Source organism: Xyrauchen texanus, chromosome 2, assembly GCF_025860055.1.
Source record: "Xyrauchen texanus isolate HMW12.3.18 chromosome 2, RBS_HiC_50CHRs, whole genome shotgun sequence".
Lineage (NCBI taxonomy): Eukaryota > Metazoa > Chordata > Actinopteri > Cypriniformes > Catostomidae > Xyrauchen > Xyrauchen texanus.
In genome coordinates, this window is record NC_068277.1 from 7487546 (window position 1) to 7506315 (window position 18770).

Sequence of the window (18770 nt, forward strand, 5' to 3'; positions counted from 1 at the left end):
AGACAGGAAGATGAGGCTATGAGATATAGTTCTGAAAAGGTATTAAGTTAGTCCACCCTCAAAAAGAAACTTCAAAAAGTTTCCTGAAATGTTATTTATGACATTCAAAAACACGTTCACCTTTTACTTTGAGAAGTTTGATAAACCTACTTAATTCGTAACTTACGACTAGCTGTACACTAGGCCAGTGTTCCCAAACCCTGCTCTATGTAACCCAACCACAAGTTATATCTTTAGATTTTAAAAAAAACAAAAAAAACCTTTGTTTTGATACAATGATACCATTTAGAAGACAACAAAGTTCTTCCCTGTTGTCTAGAATACAACACCAAAAATGCATTTTTGACTACTTTGAAATGTGGTTTGAAAGATAGGATCATTTTAGACCTTGATAACACCTGTATTTAGCACTGTCCACTTGTAATCAGATCACCATTTAATACCAAGTACCCGTTTCTTGAGTGGGTTGACCACATGCTGATATTTGGGGCATTCATATCGGGACAAAGCATGTTTTTTCCCAAAACCACCAAAGTTTCATATTTTTAACTTGCCAAAAATAAAAACAAAAATAACAGTCATTCAGTTTAAAAACCACATGATTGCCTCACCTGTCTGTACCACATGGCCTGCTCCATTCCCAGCCTCGCAGACTCTACACTTGCCTTTAAATCATCCTTTCCATGATGGCCAGCTTCACTGAGCTTCATTTTAAGCCCCTCAGCTTGCTGGGGCTGCAGCTTGGCCTCCTCCCCTTTAGGGATAATGACTGACTTGACTGGGTCAGAGGAAGAGTCTCTCTGCTTGCCAGGAGCCTGTGGCTTTCCCAGGTCTGAAAGGCTGGGGGCTTTTGTAAGGCCTGGAGGAACAGGGCCCTTCTGTTTCCAGTCCTCCTTCATGAAGACTTCCCTATCCTTAACACCCGACTCAGGCTTCTTCTCAGCAGACCTGTGCTGCTCGGTCATAAGTCTCTGCCTCTCCTCATACTGCTGCCTGTAAGTTGGATTAGTGTTCATAAGATGGTTGTGATAAACCTGGTCCGGGTATCCATAAGGTGGAACATAGTATTGGTTGTAGTAGAGGGGCTGCATATACATATTGGAGCGCTGCTGGATGACTGAGGCTTGCTGTTGTTGGTGAGGCTGACTTAAAGCGACCTCAGGTTTGCACTCATCTGGTGCCTCCACCTTTGCCTTCTCCTCTGTCAATTCTTGCTCATCCTCCTTCTTCAGTTTCACAGCTTGGCCATCCAGCACTGGTGCACCGGCAGTGGTACCACCAGGGCTCGGGTGGGCGTAACTGGGAGAGTAGTAATTGTCATAGCTAGCATAATATGAGGACTCTTTACTTGATGTCTGTGGGGGAAAAAGAGCCTTCTTTGCACTGTCCTTCATCGACTGATCTTCTCCCTTGCATTTGGCCCCTTCTGATTTGCCTTCACCATCCTCTCCTGCATCAGATATGTCAGAGTATGCAGGGCTGTTTGTCTTCACCGAAGAGCTATCAGCCCCATTCTGGGTGGCTACATGGAGGGGAGTGAGAGGCTGTCCACTGCCATCCACCCGACTGGCCACCCCGATGGATGGACTGGGAGCATTATCCGTGAAACTGTATATCTTATCTGCCTCAGCCTTCATGCTGGCTAGGCGACTTTGATGAGGGTCCGAGGAGCCATTGTGATGACCCTCACTCCTGCTTCCTGGGTCGGATGACTCAGAATATGGGCTTTTCCCATCTTCAACCTTCCCACTTTTCCCTGGAAGCTTGGGGCTGTCTGCATCCTTGCCAAGATCTTTCTTCTTCTTGTCTTTTTTCTTTTTGTCCTTAGAGTTGCTCAAAGCTGGATTGATTGGAGATGAGTCCCCAGGTACACCCAATTTAGACTGTACGCCCTTCAGTTGAGGACTCTTGGGGACACCTTGCAACATGTTGCCCATCCCTGGAGGATGGCTGGGGCTTCCGCCACTTAATGGTGTTGGCTGCAAAGAGTACATCTGCTGAGAGGGCAGGGATGGAGCCATAGGCCTGGAGGACTTCATGTTTTTCTGGGACATCTTGTCAGACTTGGCACCACTACTTGGCTTTTTGGTCTTCCGGTCCTCCATGCCGTCATTGCTAGCCTCATCGGCAGTAAGGCAAGGCCCATCCTCACAACCCTCCATTGGTGTGCCACAAACTTCTGCTTCAGTATCACCATTCTTTTTCTTCGACTTGGAGCCAAACTTTCCAGGAGAGGGTGATGGACTCTGAGCATCAAACCCTCTCCCTTTAGGTGTTACAGAGCGTGCTGGGGAAAGCGAGCCTTTTTGTGTAATCGAAGCACCATTACAATTTCCGGGCTCTGGGTGGAGAGAAGATTCTTCACCATATTCGCTGTCCCCATCCATCTCCAACTTAATGTCATCATCATTATGAGCACGAGCTTGATGATACTTTAGACCATTGATGTGCTTGTACTTTTTGTTGCAATTGGGATGTGGGCAGTCAATCAATACTGGTGAGGAACAGCTTCGGTCTAGAGGAGGAGGAGGAAGGGACTCTGTTTTGATGATGGGAATTGGGAGCGTTGACATCATTCCACCATTTGAATTTGTACGCATGCGCTTGTTGCCTTTCGAGTCCTCAGAGCTGGAGTTAGGCTCCATGTCTGATGCAGGCTTGTTCTTGCGCTTGCCAGCAGAGGAGGGGCTGGCTTTTACGTCCTCTGTGTTACTATTGGGCGGAGTCCTGTGCTCAGATGAGTTCTGGCTGCCGCGGCGACCCTTGCTGTTGGAACCTGCTCTGGTCTTGCTGCTGTTGCTGCCCTTGTTATCTGACGAATTGCTGGTCTCATTGACTGGGGTGTTGCTGTTGGGTCGCATTCTCTTTCCACGTCCGCGGCCATTTCTCATCTCCAGGTCACTAGTGGGAGACTCGCAGAATCTTAAGAAGAACATTAAAAATATATTTTATGGGATCTTCTAAACATGTGCAATGTACAAGCCCCATTTTGATTGCATTAAACTTGATTTTTACTCAAGACTAAAAATAGAAATGGATCAAATGGATTGTCAAAAAATACTGCACTGTTAAGATTATAAATTGATTAATTCAAAAATAAATTGATTGACTGAAATGTTTTGAGGAGTAGGAAAAAAGGATTGGCAACACCATTTAAATTAATTGTCTCGTCAGAGATGCAACTCTATTGTTAAGTGTGTGTATCATCCCTGAGGGTTATGATGTGATACACCTGGAGAGTGATGCACCTGACTTGCTGTTAGTCCAGTGGGAGCTGATGCAGGGTGGAGGGAGGGGGCTGACAGTCAGGCAGAGACTGCTGAATAGGATACTTGGGAAGAATACTATATGTACTAGAAAATATTTAGCATTTGCTGTGCCTGAAGACCAAAAAAAGGGATTTCTGATCCACTCAGAACATACAAACACAATGGCTGCATCACAATAAAAATGGGGCTTACCTCAACAGACCCTGCTGTTGCATTCTGATTTTGTTTGCATACAAATGCTTACATCACAAGTTAAATGATCTTAAAATTCATTACTGCCTAACTTTTAGATTAATACATTTAAAAACTGGGATATCAACTTTGGCCTTGCATTTCTCTCCATTTTTCTTCAACTCAAATAAGTTGCAAATTGGGGTCGTAGTGAGAATCTACTTTGATGTGCTTATCAACTGATTTGAAATGTTAAAACAAACTTTGTATACCTTGGGGGAGCCCAGTCATGGCGGGTACAATCCAAAAGTGTTCCGACGTATGTCTTGTTCCGCCAAGTAACATTAACCACCAGCATACCTGTTGAACATCAAGAGGATCCTTAATACATACGAGAATTATTCTCCAAAAGGTTCAATGGCGCATTTCTACTTTTCACATTTCAAATCTCCTTTGAGCTCCTTCTCCATCTCTCTTATTCTTAGTATTCCAGGCATAACCCTGATGCCTCCATTTCCATTTCAATAGTTCAAATAGATGTTTCAAAGGCCAGCCCTCTCAAAGCAGTCCTCCTATTTTTACCGTGCGATTCATGATTACAGCAGCTAAAAGCTGCAAGGAGAGTCGTTTCTGGGAGGAAAATTGTTTGATGATGTCCTCCATCTGACTTTGCAGCAGTGTGAGCTGCCTCTGCCTCAGCAAATACTTTGTGATTGTGTGAAAACAGCTGAAGCAAATGAAAAGGATTGGCAGTGGTTCAGGGCTTTCAATACAGTTGATAGCTCAGGTAAGAGCAGGACATTTCTGCCATTTTGTACTACTGTAATACAAGGGACAAATCAATATGGCACTGCAATTACATGCACTTAGTAGCGTATGAGAGGCAGAATAATGTTGGGTATGCTTGATATACTTTCAGTCAGTCTTCATTGTCAGTCTAGTGATAATACAGTGGCTAATAAATGTATTTCTGATGCGGCTAAAGAATGTTATGTTTTTGTAAAAATACTGAAGGTTCAAATTGACCACTTTAGCGATTAGACCACATTTTCTCAAACGGTGATGTAATCATTTACATATTGTGTAAAATGTGTAACAATAAGCAGAAAGCACATGAGATAATGCTGTTTTTGGAGCATTTCAAGCTGGTCAATGTCTCCAGAATCTATGCAGAAACTTTCCAGCCTCACTCATTGCCAAACACAGCAAATGCAATCATTCCCTGGACTATCCAAATTACTTAAAATGATGTTGTAAAAACAAACCCTCTTGTCTTGTTTTGCTTTCCATTATCCCCAACACCACAGTGTGTGTGTCAGCATGTGAGGGCTGAATTCATGACCGTTTCTTTGATAAATGTTTGTGGAGGTCAGCGGAGGAGCACATTAGCGGAGGCCCCTTCCTCTTTCACTTACAGTCATTAGGGGTGCTCCGTCCACCTGTCTGAACCCAGGCTAAATGAGGCTAAATGGCCTGCATTTCACCTCTCATGCCCTTCAGAAGTCAGAGTGGATCAAACAGAAGCCAGACAAATGCGCTGCTGTGCTCTAACACTACATTAAAAACAGCTCTATTTGGACATAAAAGGCTAGACCGGCTCAAAAGAGATCTGTATTTGTGCTGTACTAGTGCGGTTTTATAATTTACATGTCTGACATAGGCATATTCCTAATTGACCTTTTTACTTAAAAGAACAAGAGTGTGATATAAGAGGCAGGTTTGATTGATTTCTTTGTGGAACATATGAATCTATGTAAAGGTCAAAAATTATTAGGGGCTCGGGGCAAAAAATGCCACCAAAAAGTAAATGTGGTCCTGCATGAATTCCGCTCTGATTCATTTTATTTGTGACATCTGATATATTTCTTAAAGGAATATTCTGGCAGCATTTGTGGCATAATGTTGATTACCACAACAATCAACATTATGCCACAAAAAAAAGAAAAAAGAAAAAAAAAAAAGAGGTTACAGTGAGGCACTTACAATGGAAGTGAATGGGGCCAATATAAAATTTGAGCTTGCTGTGTTGTCATGGCAACCAAGTTGTAAATTGCATATAACGTTACACAGTAAAGGTTACTAAGTGATTTTTATCACACTAAAATCATGTTAACATGCATAGTGTTTATGTCTTGTGGCTATACTTTCGAAATAGGGAGTATTTTAACGTTTACGGATTGGCCCCCATTCACTTCCATTGTAAGTGCCTCACTGGAACTCAGATTTTTGTTTATTTTAAACCAAATAAATTTTTGTGGCAATCAATATTATGCCTCAAATGCCGTCAAAACTTCCTTTAATATTCTCTATTCAAGGCCTAGGTGCACATATTTACATAAATTTACAGATGGAGAATTTGTGTTAACAAATTTATAAATTAAAGAATTTGTCATTTTTTTTAAATTACATGATTAGAGAATATTAGCACTATTAAAGGTAAACAAACTGGTTGACAAACTTAAGTAGAACACGTCCGTAGTTAATGTGTTGAATTACACCTGTGGTTACTCTATTAGCACACCTGTGTGAACTTGAGGGGAACTGACTTCATGCATTCACTAAAAATCCTAAAGATTTGGTTAAAATTCATGGCAAAAATGGCTCAGAAATGTTAAGTTAGTTCAGAGAAAAGCTCTAGCATCACTTATTCGCAGCCAACACTTGGTTTGATGCTTTGTTGTACAATGCAATTCAATTAATACATTTTAAGTACATTTTCAATTTTATTTTACTTAATAAAAAAAAAATCTGATTTGAAATTATATCTCTGGGAGTAAATAAAATGGCAAAAAAAACAACAACTGTTTTGTTCCCAATCATGTCACCTATAACTGAGTAAAATGTTGAATTGATACGACAAAGCAATCATAAGTTATAACATTACAAATGTAATTTTGTCCAAAAGCCTCTCCAAACAAATAATATAATAATGCATAAAACATAATAATTGTACATAAGAACTAATTACACATGCAAACAATGACTATAAGGTATGCTCTCTCTCCAAAGCATGCAGGCATGAGCCCACTTTATATATCTCTGCCCATATTTGGATGACTTTCACCTTTGGTTGCAGCGATCTGAATTTTTATACGATTGGTTAAGTGTTCTACATAAGTTTAGATGAACTCATCTGATCCATGAAAATATATAAAAAAAATGTTTTCCTCTGTCCAAACACCTTTTAGGGCCACTGCATATAATCACTTTTAACTGGCAATAAAATAGCAGACTGATATACAATAGCTTGTTGAAGTGGCCTTGGAAGGAATGCTGCATCAGGACACTGGCATCTGAGCTCTGCTGTTTGGAACGGTTGTGTTTGTTGGAACCGAGCCCTTCATAGTCTGTGGGTGAGGCCTTTCTGGGCTCCACTTCAAGAGCAATAAACTTCCAGAAGATTTAGGGCTGACATTTAGAGGCATCAGCATGCATGGCTTGTGATAATGGATGCCACAGCAACACGAACCTGCTCTACCTACAGCGTCCCGCCGAGAGGATTTGTGTCAGAGAAATGCCTAGAAATATTGCTCCAATCTGCCTCTGACTGTTTCATCGTGAACTGAAAGCGGTCTGCCCTTGCCCCCTGCCATTCGGGGTTTCACATGCTAGGCTGAAAATCGGACTGACCCATTATGTGAGCCCTGTGAAATCAGTTTTATTCTTTTCCAATTTAGTCGTTTTCCATCTCGTTTTTTCTGAATTCCTTGTTTTGAAGTTTAATTACATTTCCTCATTAAAAAAAACCTAATTAAATGAATTTAAAGAACCGAAAACAGAACAATTATACCATTGCATTATATTGATCAAATGAAGCGCTTCAATACGGATCCTCACAGCACAATCTAAAGCACAAGATTGGAGTTATTTTCGTCAAATACATTGCCGCACAGTACATTAATGCTTTATTAATGAAAGCACTGATGGAAACTACCTCTATTGCTTGTGAAATATTGCTTAAATATAATGCATTTATTATTGATATATTATTAATACATTGAATATTACATTTTACTATACAGTAGAAATATATGTCGCAGCATCTTGAATTTCCTGTGTCTAGGTCCACTGAGCTTTTTGGTTAAATAAATAAATAATTAAAATGAACAAAGCATTTTCAGTTTGTTTTTGATGACAGCTTCTCACCTCCAAATAAGCAGTTTGCTATATGGCCTAATGTGCTAATTAAACCGCAAAAGGCTGCGATTTAATTATATAAATATACAGTCTGCATGTGCTGCGTGCTTCAAGGTGAGCGAGCGCTCTGCTCTTTGTCATTTACCACACACACAGTGTATTTGAAGTTCATGATGGGTGTTTTTAGTGTACGAGCAGCTGGCATCGCAGATCAATTAGGATTAATTGAGCATTCATATATACATTTAATCACAAATATGTACAATTCCATGACAATCTGGATTTTATAAGTAAATCTGTTTTTAAGACTGAATTCCTCTATTCAGTCTGTGCTCTCCGCATCGCGGAAATCTTAGGGTCTGAACGTTACAGTTACAATTAAGGATTGCTTATTTTTTGAGAATTTACAGCAGCACGACACCTAGATAATCCAAAACAATCACTTAAAAAAATGGTGCTTTCCACTTTGGTTCCAAAGCTTCATTTTGAGTGTCCAGTGAAAAAACTCTTTACTTTTGCAATGACGTTCTGTTAGATCTGAAATTACACACTTTAGCTTTAAAAGTTGCTCCTAATGAAAACCAAAGAACTTGCAGTACCTGGAGGATGTTTCTTACTACTCAGGACAAAGCAGGGATTCATGCACGACTATCACAAAAGGTCAATGATCATCGAGGAAGCAACACACCATATTAAGAATCAAGGGTGTGTAAACTTTTGAACAAGATCATTTGTGTAAATTCAGTTATTTTGTCTTGTGAAATATATGTAAATATCTGTTCTGTCAAACAGCTTCATCAGGGCAGAACTAGATAAAAAAATGCTATAAATGCTAAACACATTGCACTTTTATTCACATTCCACCAAAGATGATATGAGAAAATGGGTAACGGTTGTTTTAATCAGGAGCATTTGCTTTAAGTAACTGTGTTGAACAGTTTTTCATATTCTGTCAATGAAAACAACAGGACAAATGGGCCACATCTGTTTACAACACATGTAACTCTATGCTGTTTACAAATAAACTGCTTTCAGTCTTTGAGTAAAACAAAATGCCTGTTGATTTCTATTCAGTCATTAACTTTAACGACTGTCTGTCTATGGATATTTCGGATATTTGCAATCCTCTTTGCAATGGTTTAATTAGCAAGTTCACTGACTGAATGTTTTTACTGAGAGCAGTCGTGAGTTTTTTTAGAATAATGTGAATATAGGACAGAGTTTTTAAATTGGTTGTATGAAGTACTTTGTAAAGGCAAAATACTCTGAACAGGCTAATTTAGCATATGTGTTTTGGTATGCGTGTATTTGACCTGCCAACATCAATTACATATAAATTATACAAATAAGTTGCTTCAGATTATAAAAGTCACAGGACCTTTCAGATGATGAAAAAAAATAAATAAAACAAACATTTAAATTCTGAAAAATACGGTTAATTCATAGTGAAATGATTGACAATGGAAGAAATACATGGCAAGCATACCATCTTCACAATGACATGCCCAATTCTGTTGAGTGCACATAATTATTAAAGTTGCAAACAACAGCAATATGAACGAAAATAAACATAACATAGTGGCAGTGTTAGGACAGCGTTAGGAATCTTTAAGAGAGCGTAGCACAGCAGAACGACATCTCAGTGTGTTTGAAAGATGCTGAATCGTACTGCTCTACTTTCCACCCACACCAAGTGTCGCCACGATACAGATCTGCCCAACACCATGAACAGAAAATGTAACATACATCAAAAGATAAGCATTCGGACCAGCCTGACACGGCGACATTCAACCAATGGGGTGAGTTAGGGGCGTGACTACCTGTTAGTTTGACCAATAGATTGGGGAGTGTTTGGGAAACCTGTCTGGAAACTATCATTACATTGCAATTCCGTTTGGTGATGCTAGTGGCACAGAAATTACACACTACAGCTTTAGGGAAGTGTGGCATTGGTGGACTGTGAATGGCCACATAAATAGATTTGTTTTTCCTCTTGACCTTTTAACTGTGCTCTCTCTCCATTTCAGAGACTGTCACATACACACACTGGAGTGGCCACAGAGGAGCAGGGTGAATCACACACACACTGTGCCCATGGCGAGAGAAATAGAAAACACTTATAGCCTGTGCACTGTGAATGCTGATGAGGCAGCTTTCTGTATGTGGTGGCACCATGAGGATGGCAGCAGGCTGAGTGTGGGCAGCATGTACTTCACTGCCTACCCACAGCCTAGATACGCTCTCAGTTAAGGATTTGGGGGAAACTGTTCCTTTTCATGCTCAACGATCAAGAATCTCAAGACTTGGGCTGCTGCAGAACAGAATACACTGACAGCTCTTGCATTGGGCTATGACTAGATATAAAAAGTCTACCTCGAGAGATGTAACTGAACAGATTTAGTTCAAATCTGAACAGAAACTGGCCAGATTTAGTTCAAATGAATTGATCTAGAACCATAATGCATCATTTTCTGTTCTGGGTAAGGAGCAGTTAAAAGAACAAGAGAGTCTGAAATGATCAGGAGGCAGGTTTTCATTGATTTTTTTTTATGTAAGATTAAGAGATAGATTTACTGTTTTGATCCCCAGTGGGAATATTCAGCATGTGGCACGTCTGCAAATTAAGATGATTATTTTAGCATTTTTGGTTTTATTGATCTTATTTGAAATCTACCAGAATAGAACATAAAATGACAGAACGATCAATATAATGAACAAATGATTGATAGATAAAACAACTGACCAATAGAACAAAATGACAATTAGAACAATTGATAGATAGAAAAAATGACCAATGGAGAAAACAAATGATAGAACAAAGAATAGAACGAACAAACGATAGAACAATAGAGCGACCGATATCAATAGAAGGATATATAGCTAGAATGACTGATAGATTGACAGCTAGAACAAACAATAGAACAAGCTATAGACAGAACAAATAGATAGAACGTGTGATAGAAAGACCATCAGAACTATAGATAGTATGACAAATAGAACGGCCAATGGAATGAGCGACCGATAGAACGACAATATACAGAACAATAGATTGACAGACAAAATGACCTACAGAGAGAACAACAGAATGAACGACTGATACAACGACCAATAGATAGAACTACAGATATATAAAACAATAGACAGAATGCCAGAACGACCGATACAATGAATGACCGATAGAACAATTGATAGATAGAATAAATGACCAATGAAAAAACAAATGATAGAATAGAACGAACTAACTAACAATAGAGCGACCAATATATCAATAGAAAGGCAGACAGAACGAAATATAGCTAGACCAACAGATAAAATGATAGAATGACAGAAAGAATGAAAAAACGACAGACAGAACAAATTGATAGAACGACAGATAGAATGACAGCTAGAACAAACAATAGAACAAATAGATAGAACCACAGATAGAATGTGTGATAGAAAGACCAACAGAACTATAGATAGAATGACAGGTAAAACTACAGATGGGACGAATGATAGAATGGTCAATAGAATGATGGATAGAGTGACAGATAGAATGACCGATACATTGAACGACAGAACAACCGATAGAATGATAGAGAGAATGGCTGATAGATTGACAGATAGATAGAATGACCTACAGAGAAAACAACAGAGCGTGCATCAGATACAACAACCAATAGATAGAACTACGGATGGATAAAACAACAGAACAACCGAAAGATTGACTGGTCAATAGAACAACCGACAGATAGATTGACAGAATTGCTGATAAATGGAACACTGATAGACAGAACGATAAATAGAATGGTAAAATGACGTATAGAACAACAGACAGAATGTCAGAACGACCAACAGAATAACCAAGACAGAAAGACAGTGACAGATATAGCGTCAGACAGAACAACAGATGGAATGAACGATAGAGCGACAGAACGATCAACAGTATGCTAAATAGACCGATAGAGCGGCAAACAAACGACAGCTGAGACGACAGAGATAGAACGGCCAATATGACTAAACAGAATGATAGATAGAACAAAGGGTGACATATATTCATCAAATGGGACAATAGATAGATAGAATGACAGAACGACTGATACAGTGACCAACAAAATGATAGATGGAACAAAGATAGACAGAACTACCAATGGGACCATCAATGCATAAAGAACAGATAGAACAAGAACGACCGATAAAATTATAAATAGAACGATAGAGTGACAGATAAAACGACATCGAATGACCGATAGATTGACCACCATAATGATAGATAGAATGAAGAGCGAAAGATATAGCGACAAATAGAACAACCAATGGGACGACCAACAAATAGAACATCAGAACGACTGATACAATGACCAATAGAATGATAGAGCGACTGATAGCATGACCGAGATACCAACAGAATGATAAAATGAGTGATAGAACAATAGATAGAACATCCGATGGGAGGACCGTTGATAGAATGACAGACAGAGTGACCAATATAAAGAATGACAGATGATATAATGTTAGAACGACAGAATTACCTACAGATAGAACAAACCATAGATAAAAGAACAAAGATAGAATGATAAAACGAGCTATAGAACGATCAATAGAACAACAGATTCTGATAGATACATAAATAGATAGATAAAACTAGAATTTTTGTATTGTCTGCACTTCATTGGTCAGCAGTTTTAAGGCTGGATGATTTTTATCCACTTAGTAACTCTGGGCTGTTCTGAACAAGCAATACTCACAACCACTGGGGCATGCTGCCAGTTTTCAGGCTTTTATTAGTAACTCCCACAGGAGACATTTTTAAGCATCTACTTCTGTGGAAAGTATCTTGAGATATTAGTCCACAAACTCACTTTTTGACTCTCTTAACTGGTCCCTTAACTATTCAAACAATGTTCTGAAAAACAAGATAATGAAAAACTAAAACTGTGTGCAGAATATGGGGTATGTACTCTTTATTAAATCTGTTTTTAAGCATTAAAAGACTGATCATAAGCTAACATTCAGTCTGGTAACCAAGCAGTTTTGTGCATTACATCACTGGTGTATATAATGCTAACGAGTGTTTTTATCTACTTGTAATGTCACTGAATGATGACATATGAAGTGGATGTCGATGATTGGACAATGGCAAGTAGTTCAGAAAGGCAACTTACATTGCAGACACAATATGGTCAACTGTTTTGTCTTTTTTAGTTGAAATAGTTCCAAACAAAGCCAAAGCAGGGTAAACCATTGGGTGTCGCCAAGCAACACACAGAATGACAGCCTGACAGGAACGTTGCAATCCCAGACAAGCGGAGAGATCCAGAGAGTGAAATGTCCCAGTGCAGTTATAATGAATATCAGCACAATCAGATGAGAGGATTGGAACCAACTGTAAATTTACATCAAATTACAACACACACACTACGCCAACAAAATCAACCTTTGTCCTCATAGCTTATCAAACAATCAGGTGTCTCGGGTTATACATTCGTAAAAGTATGCTTTCTTACCATCCTCCGTCTCTTGCCACACAATGCCCTCCAGGTTGACGCTGGTGCCAGGCTCACAGGGTCCCAGGCACTCGGGCTCCGTGGACAGGGCCACATCAGTGGTGTTGACAGCCACTGAGCGTGTGCGCACCATCAACTGCTCACAAGGTGAGGCAATGTCACTGTTTCCGAGGAGGTGAAGAGGTGGAGGGGCAGGAGTGGAGACAGGAGACTCCATCTACAGAAAGACAAGAGAGAAAGAGGTAAGTAGGGATAGAAATTGTCAGGAATTTAACAATACTGGTTCCGAACGCTATGACGGTGAGTAAATGATGACAGAATGTTCATATTTGGGTTAATTAAACATTTAGCAAGTTAGAAATAATAATTAGGAAATAAGAATTGCTGTTTTTATTGCATTTACTGCCCTCAGCTGCATGTTGCCAAATGATGAGATCGTTTCAGATTATAACAGAACAGATATAAAAAATTAGGACTAAATTAAATGCTTAAATTTTGCTTCCTTTGAGATGGACTTACTCCTATACTTTGGATCATTGTCTTGCTGCATAATCCAGTTGCGCTAGAACTTCAACTCACAGACTGATGACCGGGCGTTCTCCTTTGGGACTTTTTGGTTGAGAGCAGTATTCATGTTTCCCTCAATTATTGCAAGTCACCCTGGCCCTAAAGCAGCAAAGAGCATCCCCACACCATCACACTATACCACAGTATACCACCACCATGTTTGACCGTAGATATGACGTTCTTTTTGTAGAATCATGAGTTTGATTTGCACCAGATGTAACAGGACCCCTGTCATCTAAACAGTTCCACTTTCGACTCATTAGTCCACAGAACATTCTCCCAAAATCTCTGAGGATCATCAAGGTGTGTTTTGGCAAAATTCAGACGTGCTTTAATGTTCCTCTGGGTTAGCAGTGGTTTTCGCTTCACCACTCTTTCATGGATGCCATTGTTGGCCAGTGTCTTTCTGATAGTGGAGTCATGAACAGTGACATTTATTGATGCGAAAGAGGCCTGCAGTTCCTTGGAAGTTGTCTTTGGCTTTTTTGTGACTTCCTGAGTCGTCACTCTGCTCTTGGAGGAATTTTGTAGAAAGGTTCACTAGAGTGCCAAGTTTCTGCATTTGGAGATAATGGCTCTCACGGTGGTTCTTTGGAGTCCCAGAGTCTTTGAAATAGTTTTGTAACCCTTCCCAGACTGATGTATTTCAATGACATTTTTCTCAATTTCTGGAATTTTCTTTTGACCGTGGCATAGTGTGCTATTGTGTGAGACCTTTAAGCCAACTTCATGCTGCTGAAAAAGTTATATTTATGTGTTGATTTGATTGAACAGGGCTGGCAGTAATCAGGAGTGGGCGTGTCTAGTCCAGCTGAACCCCATTATGAATGCAGTTTCACAGATTTGGGGATTTAGTAACCATGGAGGCAATTCCTTTTTCACACAGGCCCAGTTTGTATTGGATAACTTTTTTGCTTCAATAAATAATATTATCATTAAAAACTGTATTTTGTGTTTACTCAGATTGCCTTTTTTATGTTAGATTTTGTTTTAATTTTTGAAACAATTTAGAATGAGAAATACACAAAAACAGAAGAACTCAGGATAGGGGCAAATACTTTTTCACAGCACTGTAACTAATCGTGAAAAGTGTCGATTACATATATTCCCGTAGTGTCAAGATTTTCTATTTACATATCGTTTTGTACATTGTGTGCATGAATAGATTGAATGCATTAGACAATAAAATATATAAATAAATTAAAAAAATTATTTAAATTAATCATATTATTAGCATATCAGAAACGTCATCCTACTATTCTAGTATTGTATTTTGTTGCCCAGTTTCTGTGTATAACTTATTTAAAATGTAAACAAAACAACAACAAAAAAAATATATATATAAATACAAATAAATAAAATGTAATAATGCAATTTTCAGCTTGTATTGGATGTGTAGCCTACATAAAGAATATGGCATGCAGTTGCCCCACAAAAAGTTGAAATCGGAATCGAAATTAATATCGCAATTGCAATATCAAGCAAAATGATCGTCAATGATGATCTGCCATAATCGCTAAGCCCTATATTAAATAGATCCCTAAAAAAACATGATCAATGTATTGATTTTTGCTAAATGTTTTACTCCTTCATTAGTTACAATGATTTAAGTCTCTCAAACCTCAAGTACAACTTCACATGGTAACAGTTCTTTGTTTATTTCTAGTCAGACATGACAAGACTTGCATTAGTGAGTCAGATCAATTCAGTAACCACAAAAGTCTTTCGATTGACTTAAAAACCCGCCAATTCGTTCGGGAATTGGACTACACTGTTATTTCTGTATTTTTGCAGAGTACAAACTGAGAGGACGACTTAGAGGAGCTATGTCTATTAAGGGATGGTTCACCCGAAAATGAAAATTCGGTCATCATTCACTCACCCTCATGTTGTTCCAAACCCATATGATTGACTTTATTTGGTGGAACAAAAAAGATAATGTTTGGCAAAATTTCAGTTTCATTGTACGGAAAAAAAATCGTGACGAAAGTGAATGGGGGCTGAGGCTAACATTATGCTTAACATGTTTTTTGTTTCACCAAAAATAAAAAGTCATGGGTTTCGAACGACACATTTTTCATTTTTGGGCGAACTATTCCATTAATGGACTTGTGGTTGAGCTAGTGAATCATAACCAGCTAAATAGAATCAAGCACTGGCTCTCTGAGGGGCAAATAAAAACCCCTTTTCAGTTTCCAACCCAACAGTAAAGAACTGGTTAATCACAGACAGGAAACAAATGATGCCTGGAGAACATCAGCACATGCCCTGAAGGTCAATGCTGTTTTATAAAGGCTGTTACAGAGGGGACCTGACCTGCACCCTGCTGGACGGTGTACCTCATTAAGACTAAAAGATGCTTTGATTTAGTCAAGCCACACTCCAGGGGAACAGTGCCCTTCTTTTGCACACAGCACGGGCCCTGACACCACATCATCTAATGGTGTTAACAGCGACTCGTTTATTCAACTGAAAGGCTGATTGTACCTGGATGCTCAGGCACTGTAATAGATCCTACATGCATTTAGTGGCCATGAAAACCAGCCAATTAAAGGGATGTAAAGGCAAAACACGACTGTGCAACTGCTATGAAGATATGTTGGAATATGGTATGCATGTCAATAATACCTTCTAAAGTCCTGCAGAGATATTTTCTAGTCATGCAAGTACAGCTACTATCTACTTCAATGTCGAAAGACTGAAATCTCCACAACATACATACATAAATCAAATCAGCAATAAAATCTGACAACAATGGTCTCATAAATGTATTTTCTGTAGCTCAAATTATTCTAAAAAAACCCTGTATTTTTCAGGTTGGTCCAGCTAATGCACATGAACGTTTCTCGAGCCTCAGATTTGCTCAAAGATCTGAAGTTGCATCACTATGACTTGTCGTGGTTTAACATGCATTGTGTGCAATTGACCGTTTAATAGCCTATTATTGATTCGTTGGGTGTTTTAAGTTATTTTAGAAGACAGCAGGCTGTAAATAGGCTAAAATAGGCAATTATTAATAAAAAAGTTACTAGATCTGCCAAAGTTCCCAAGGTTCATGCTATTGCTTCTTAATAAAAGAGTTTTGTGAATTTACAAAGCTCAAAGACAAAAATTTGTAAATGCATCGAGCACATCTGTATATATAACTCTTAATTTTCAGTGTTATATATCTAAATATTTGGTACTTACAGCATCTGGATGGACCAACTCAACACGCTTTCCAATATCTCACCAAGACAAAATGACAAAAACATTTGGGGCTTTACTGAAAATATTCCCTAATGCTGCTATAGATTAACCAAGATTCATAAATGCTTTTATTGGGATAATTTATGTTATTCAGCCTTATTGTCAGTGTTTGGGAGTAACGGAATACATGTAACGGGATTACATATTTAAAATACAAAATATAAGTAACTGTATTCCACTAGAGTTACAATTTAAATCATTGGTATTTAGAATACAGTTACATTCCAAAAGTATTGTAATCTAACGGAATACGTTTTACAGCATGTAATCTGTAATCTGTAGTGGTATACATTTGAAAAGTAATCCTCCCCCAACCCTGCCTATTGTAAAGTATTACCATTCCCAAGCATCAAACCTATAGATAGCAAATCATAGGAAGAAATGTAATCCATAAGGTCTGAATTGTATCTAATGAGCTGTTATCACTTGTGATTGATTTAATAACAGACTCCGAGGCTTCATGACTGATTTTACCTCCTGCGTGACACATTACACCAAAGAGAGAAGCTCCTGTCATCTCAACTGCCCACTGATTTATGATGATGCGTGACTCGCCAGAGTGGTAGCTGGTGCGCTGACACAATAGACGAGCAAACATCCAGCTGTCAGCTCTTCCAGAAAACACACAGAGGCAGAGAGACGTGCTCACACACGCCAGGGAATCCAAATACACTTACAGCCCTGAGCCCTGATGTGACATCACATTTTACCTCACAGAATTTGGTCATCCTATGCAATGTCAATGTGCACATGCAAGACCATTACATTTACATTTATGCATTTGGCAGACGCTTTTATCCAAAGGGACTTACAGAGCACTTATTACAGGGACAATCCCCCCGGAGCAACCTGGAGTTAAGTGCCTTGCTCAAGGACACAATGGTGGTGGCTGTGGGGTTCGAACCAGTGACCTTCTGATTACCAGTTTACCAGTTATGTGCTTTAGACCACTACACCACCACCACTCGTGCCGAGGGATGAAAAATCGACAGATTTTTTGTAATTGACTAGTTGGTGGGCTGTCTGAACAATTAGTAAAAAAAAAAAGTCTAAAAGGAATACTTGTAACAATAAAATGTAACAATAAAAATGCATTTCTGCTTGTCCCTGCTTTCTGGGTTAGGGAGGTGCTTACAATGAAATCGAATGGGGCCAATCCGTAAACGTCAAAATACTCACTGTTTTAAAGTTACAGCCACAAAATGAAAAACATGTGCTTTAACGTGATTTAAGTGTGATAAAATCGTTTGCTAATAATTTCTGTGTAAAATGATATCTAATTTGACAACTTCGTTACCATGAGAACGTAACAGCGTAAACACTAAAACCCTAAAATGACCGTAAAAATGATGATTTATACAACTTTAAAGCTCAAATAATACACAACGTTTAACAGAATTAATGTACGTGCTTTTATAAAATTGTAAGCTTCACATTTCTGTGTTTAAACACCCCAAAAATTGCCTCCATTCACTTCTATTATAAGTGCCTCAATGTAACCTCATTTTTTTTTTTTACTTTTTTTTAAAAGAAAAGAGGAAAAACATGAAATAAATTATTCTGGTAATTTTCTTGTATTGAACCAAGAACCCAGAATATTCCTTTAACATTCAATTTAAAGCCAAAACATCGACTTATCTTGCCCCATTCCTAATGGTAACCAATAACAAGAAGTATATCAGCACAACTGTACTCACACATGTGCCTTTAGTGTTAAAGAAAAGAAAACGTACAGGCGTTATTGATGCCAAGCTCCACAAACACACTGTATTGCCAGCAGATTCTTGGCAGAAAACAACTTCAAAGGCTGTCATGCACATACAGAACAGGGTAGGAAAGAATTGGAGACCTACAGGCACATCCAAATTGAATAAACATTTCCAGTTCTTCA

General features: G+C 38.7%; 1 protein-coding gene across 2 annotated transcripts in view; it reads right to left on the bottom strand.

The window, feature by feature from the left end:
* LOC127657526 (zinc finger protein 609-like) overlaps positions 1–18770 on the bottom strand; it is a 72189-nt gene that overhangs the window by 6383 nt on the left and 47036 nt on the right. For both annotated transcript variants that reach the window (XM_052146368.1, XM_052146377.1), the window contains exons 3-5: positions 13064–13280; positions 3713–3800; positions 612–2922 (exon numbers count right to left, since the gene is read on the bottom strand). In XM_052146368.1, coding sequence (XP_052002328.1) covers positions 612–2922; positions 3713–3800; positions 13064–13280 — 2616 coding nt within the window. The remainder of the gene's footprint in view (positions 1–611; positions 2923–3712; positions 3801–13063; positions 13281–18770) is intronic.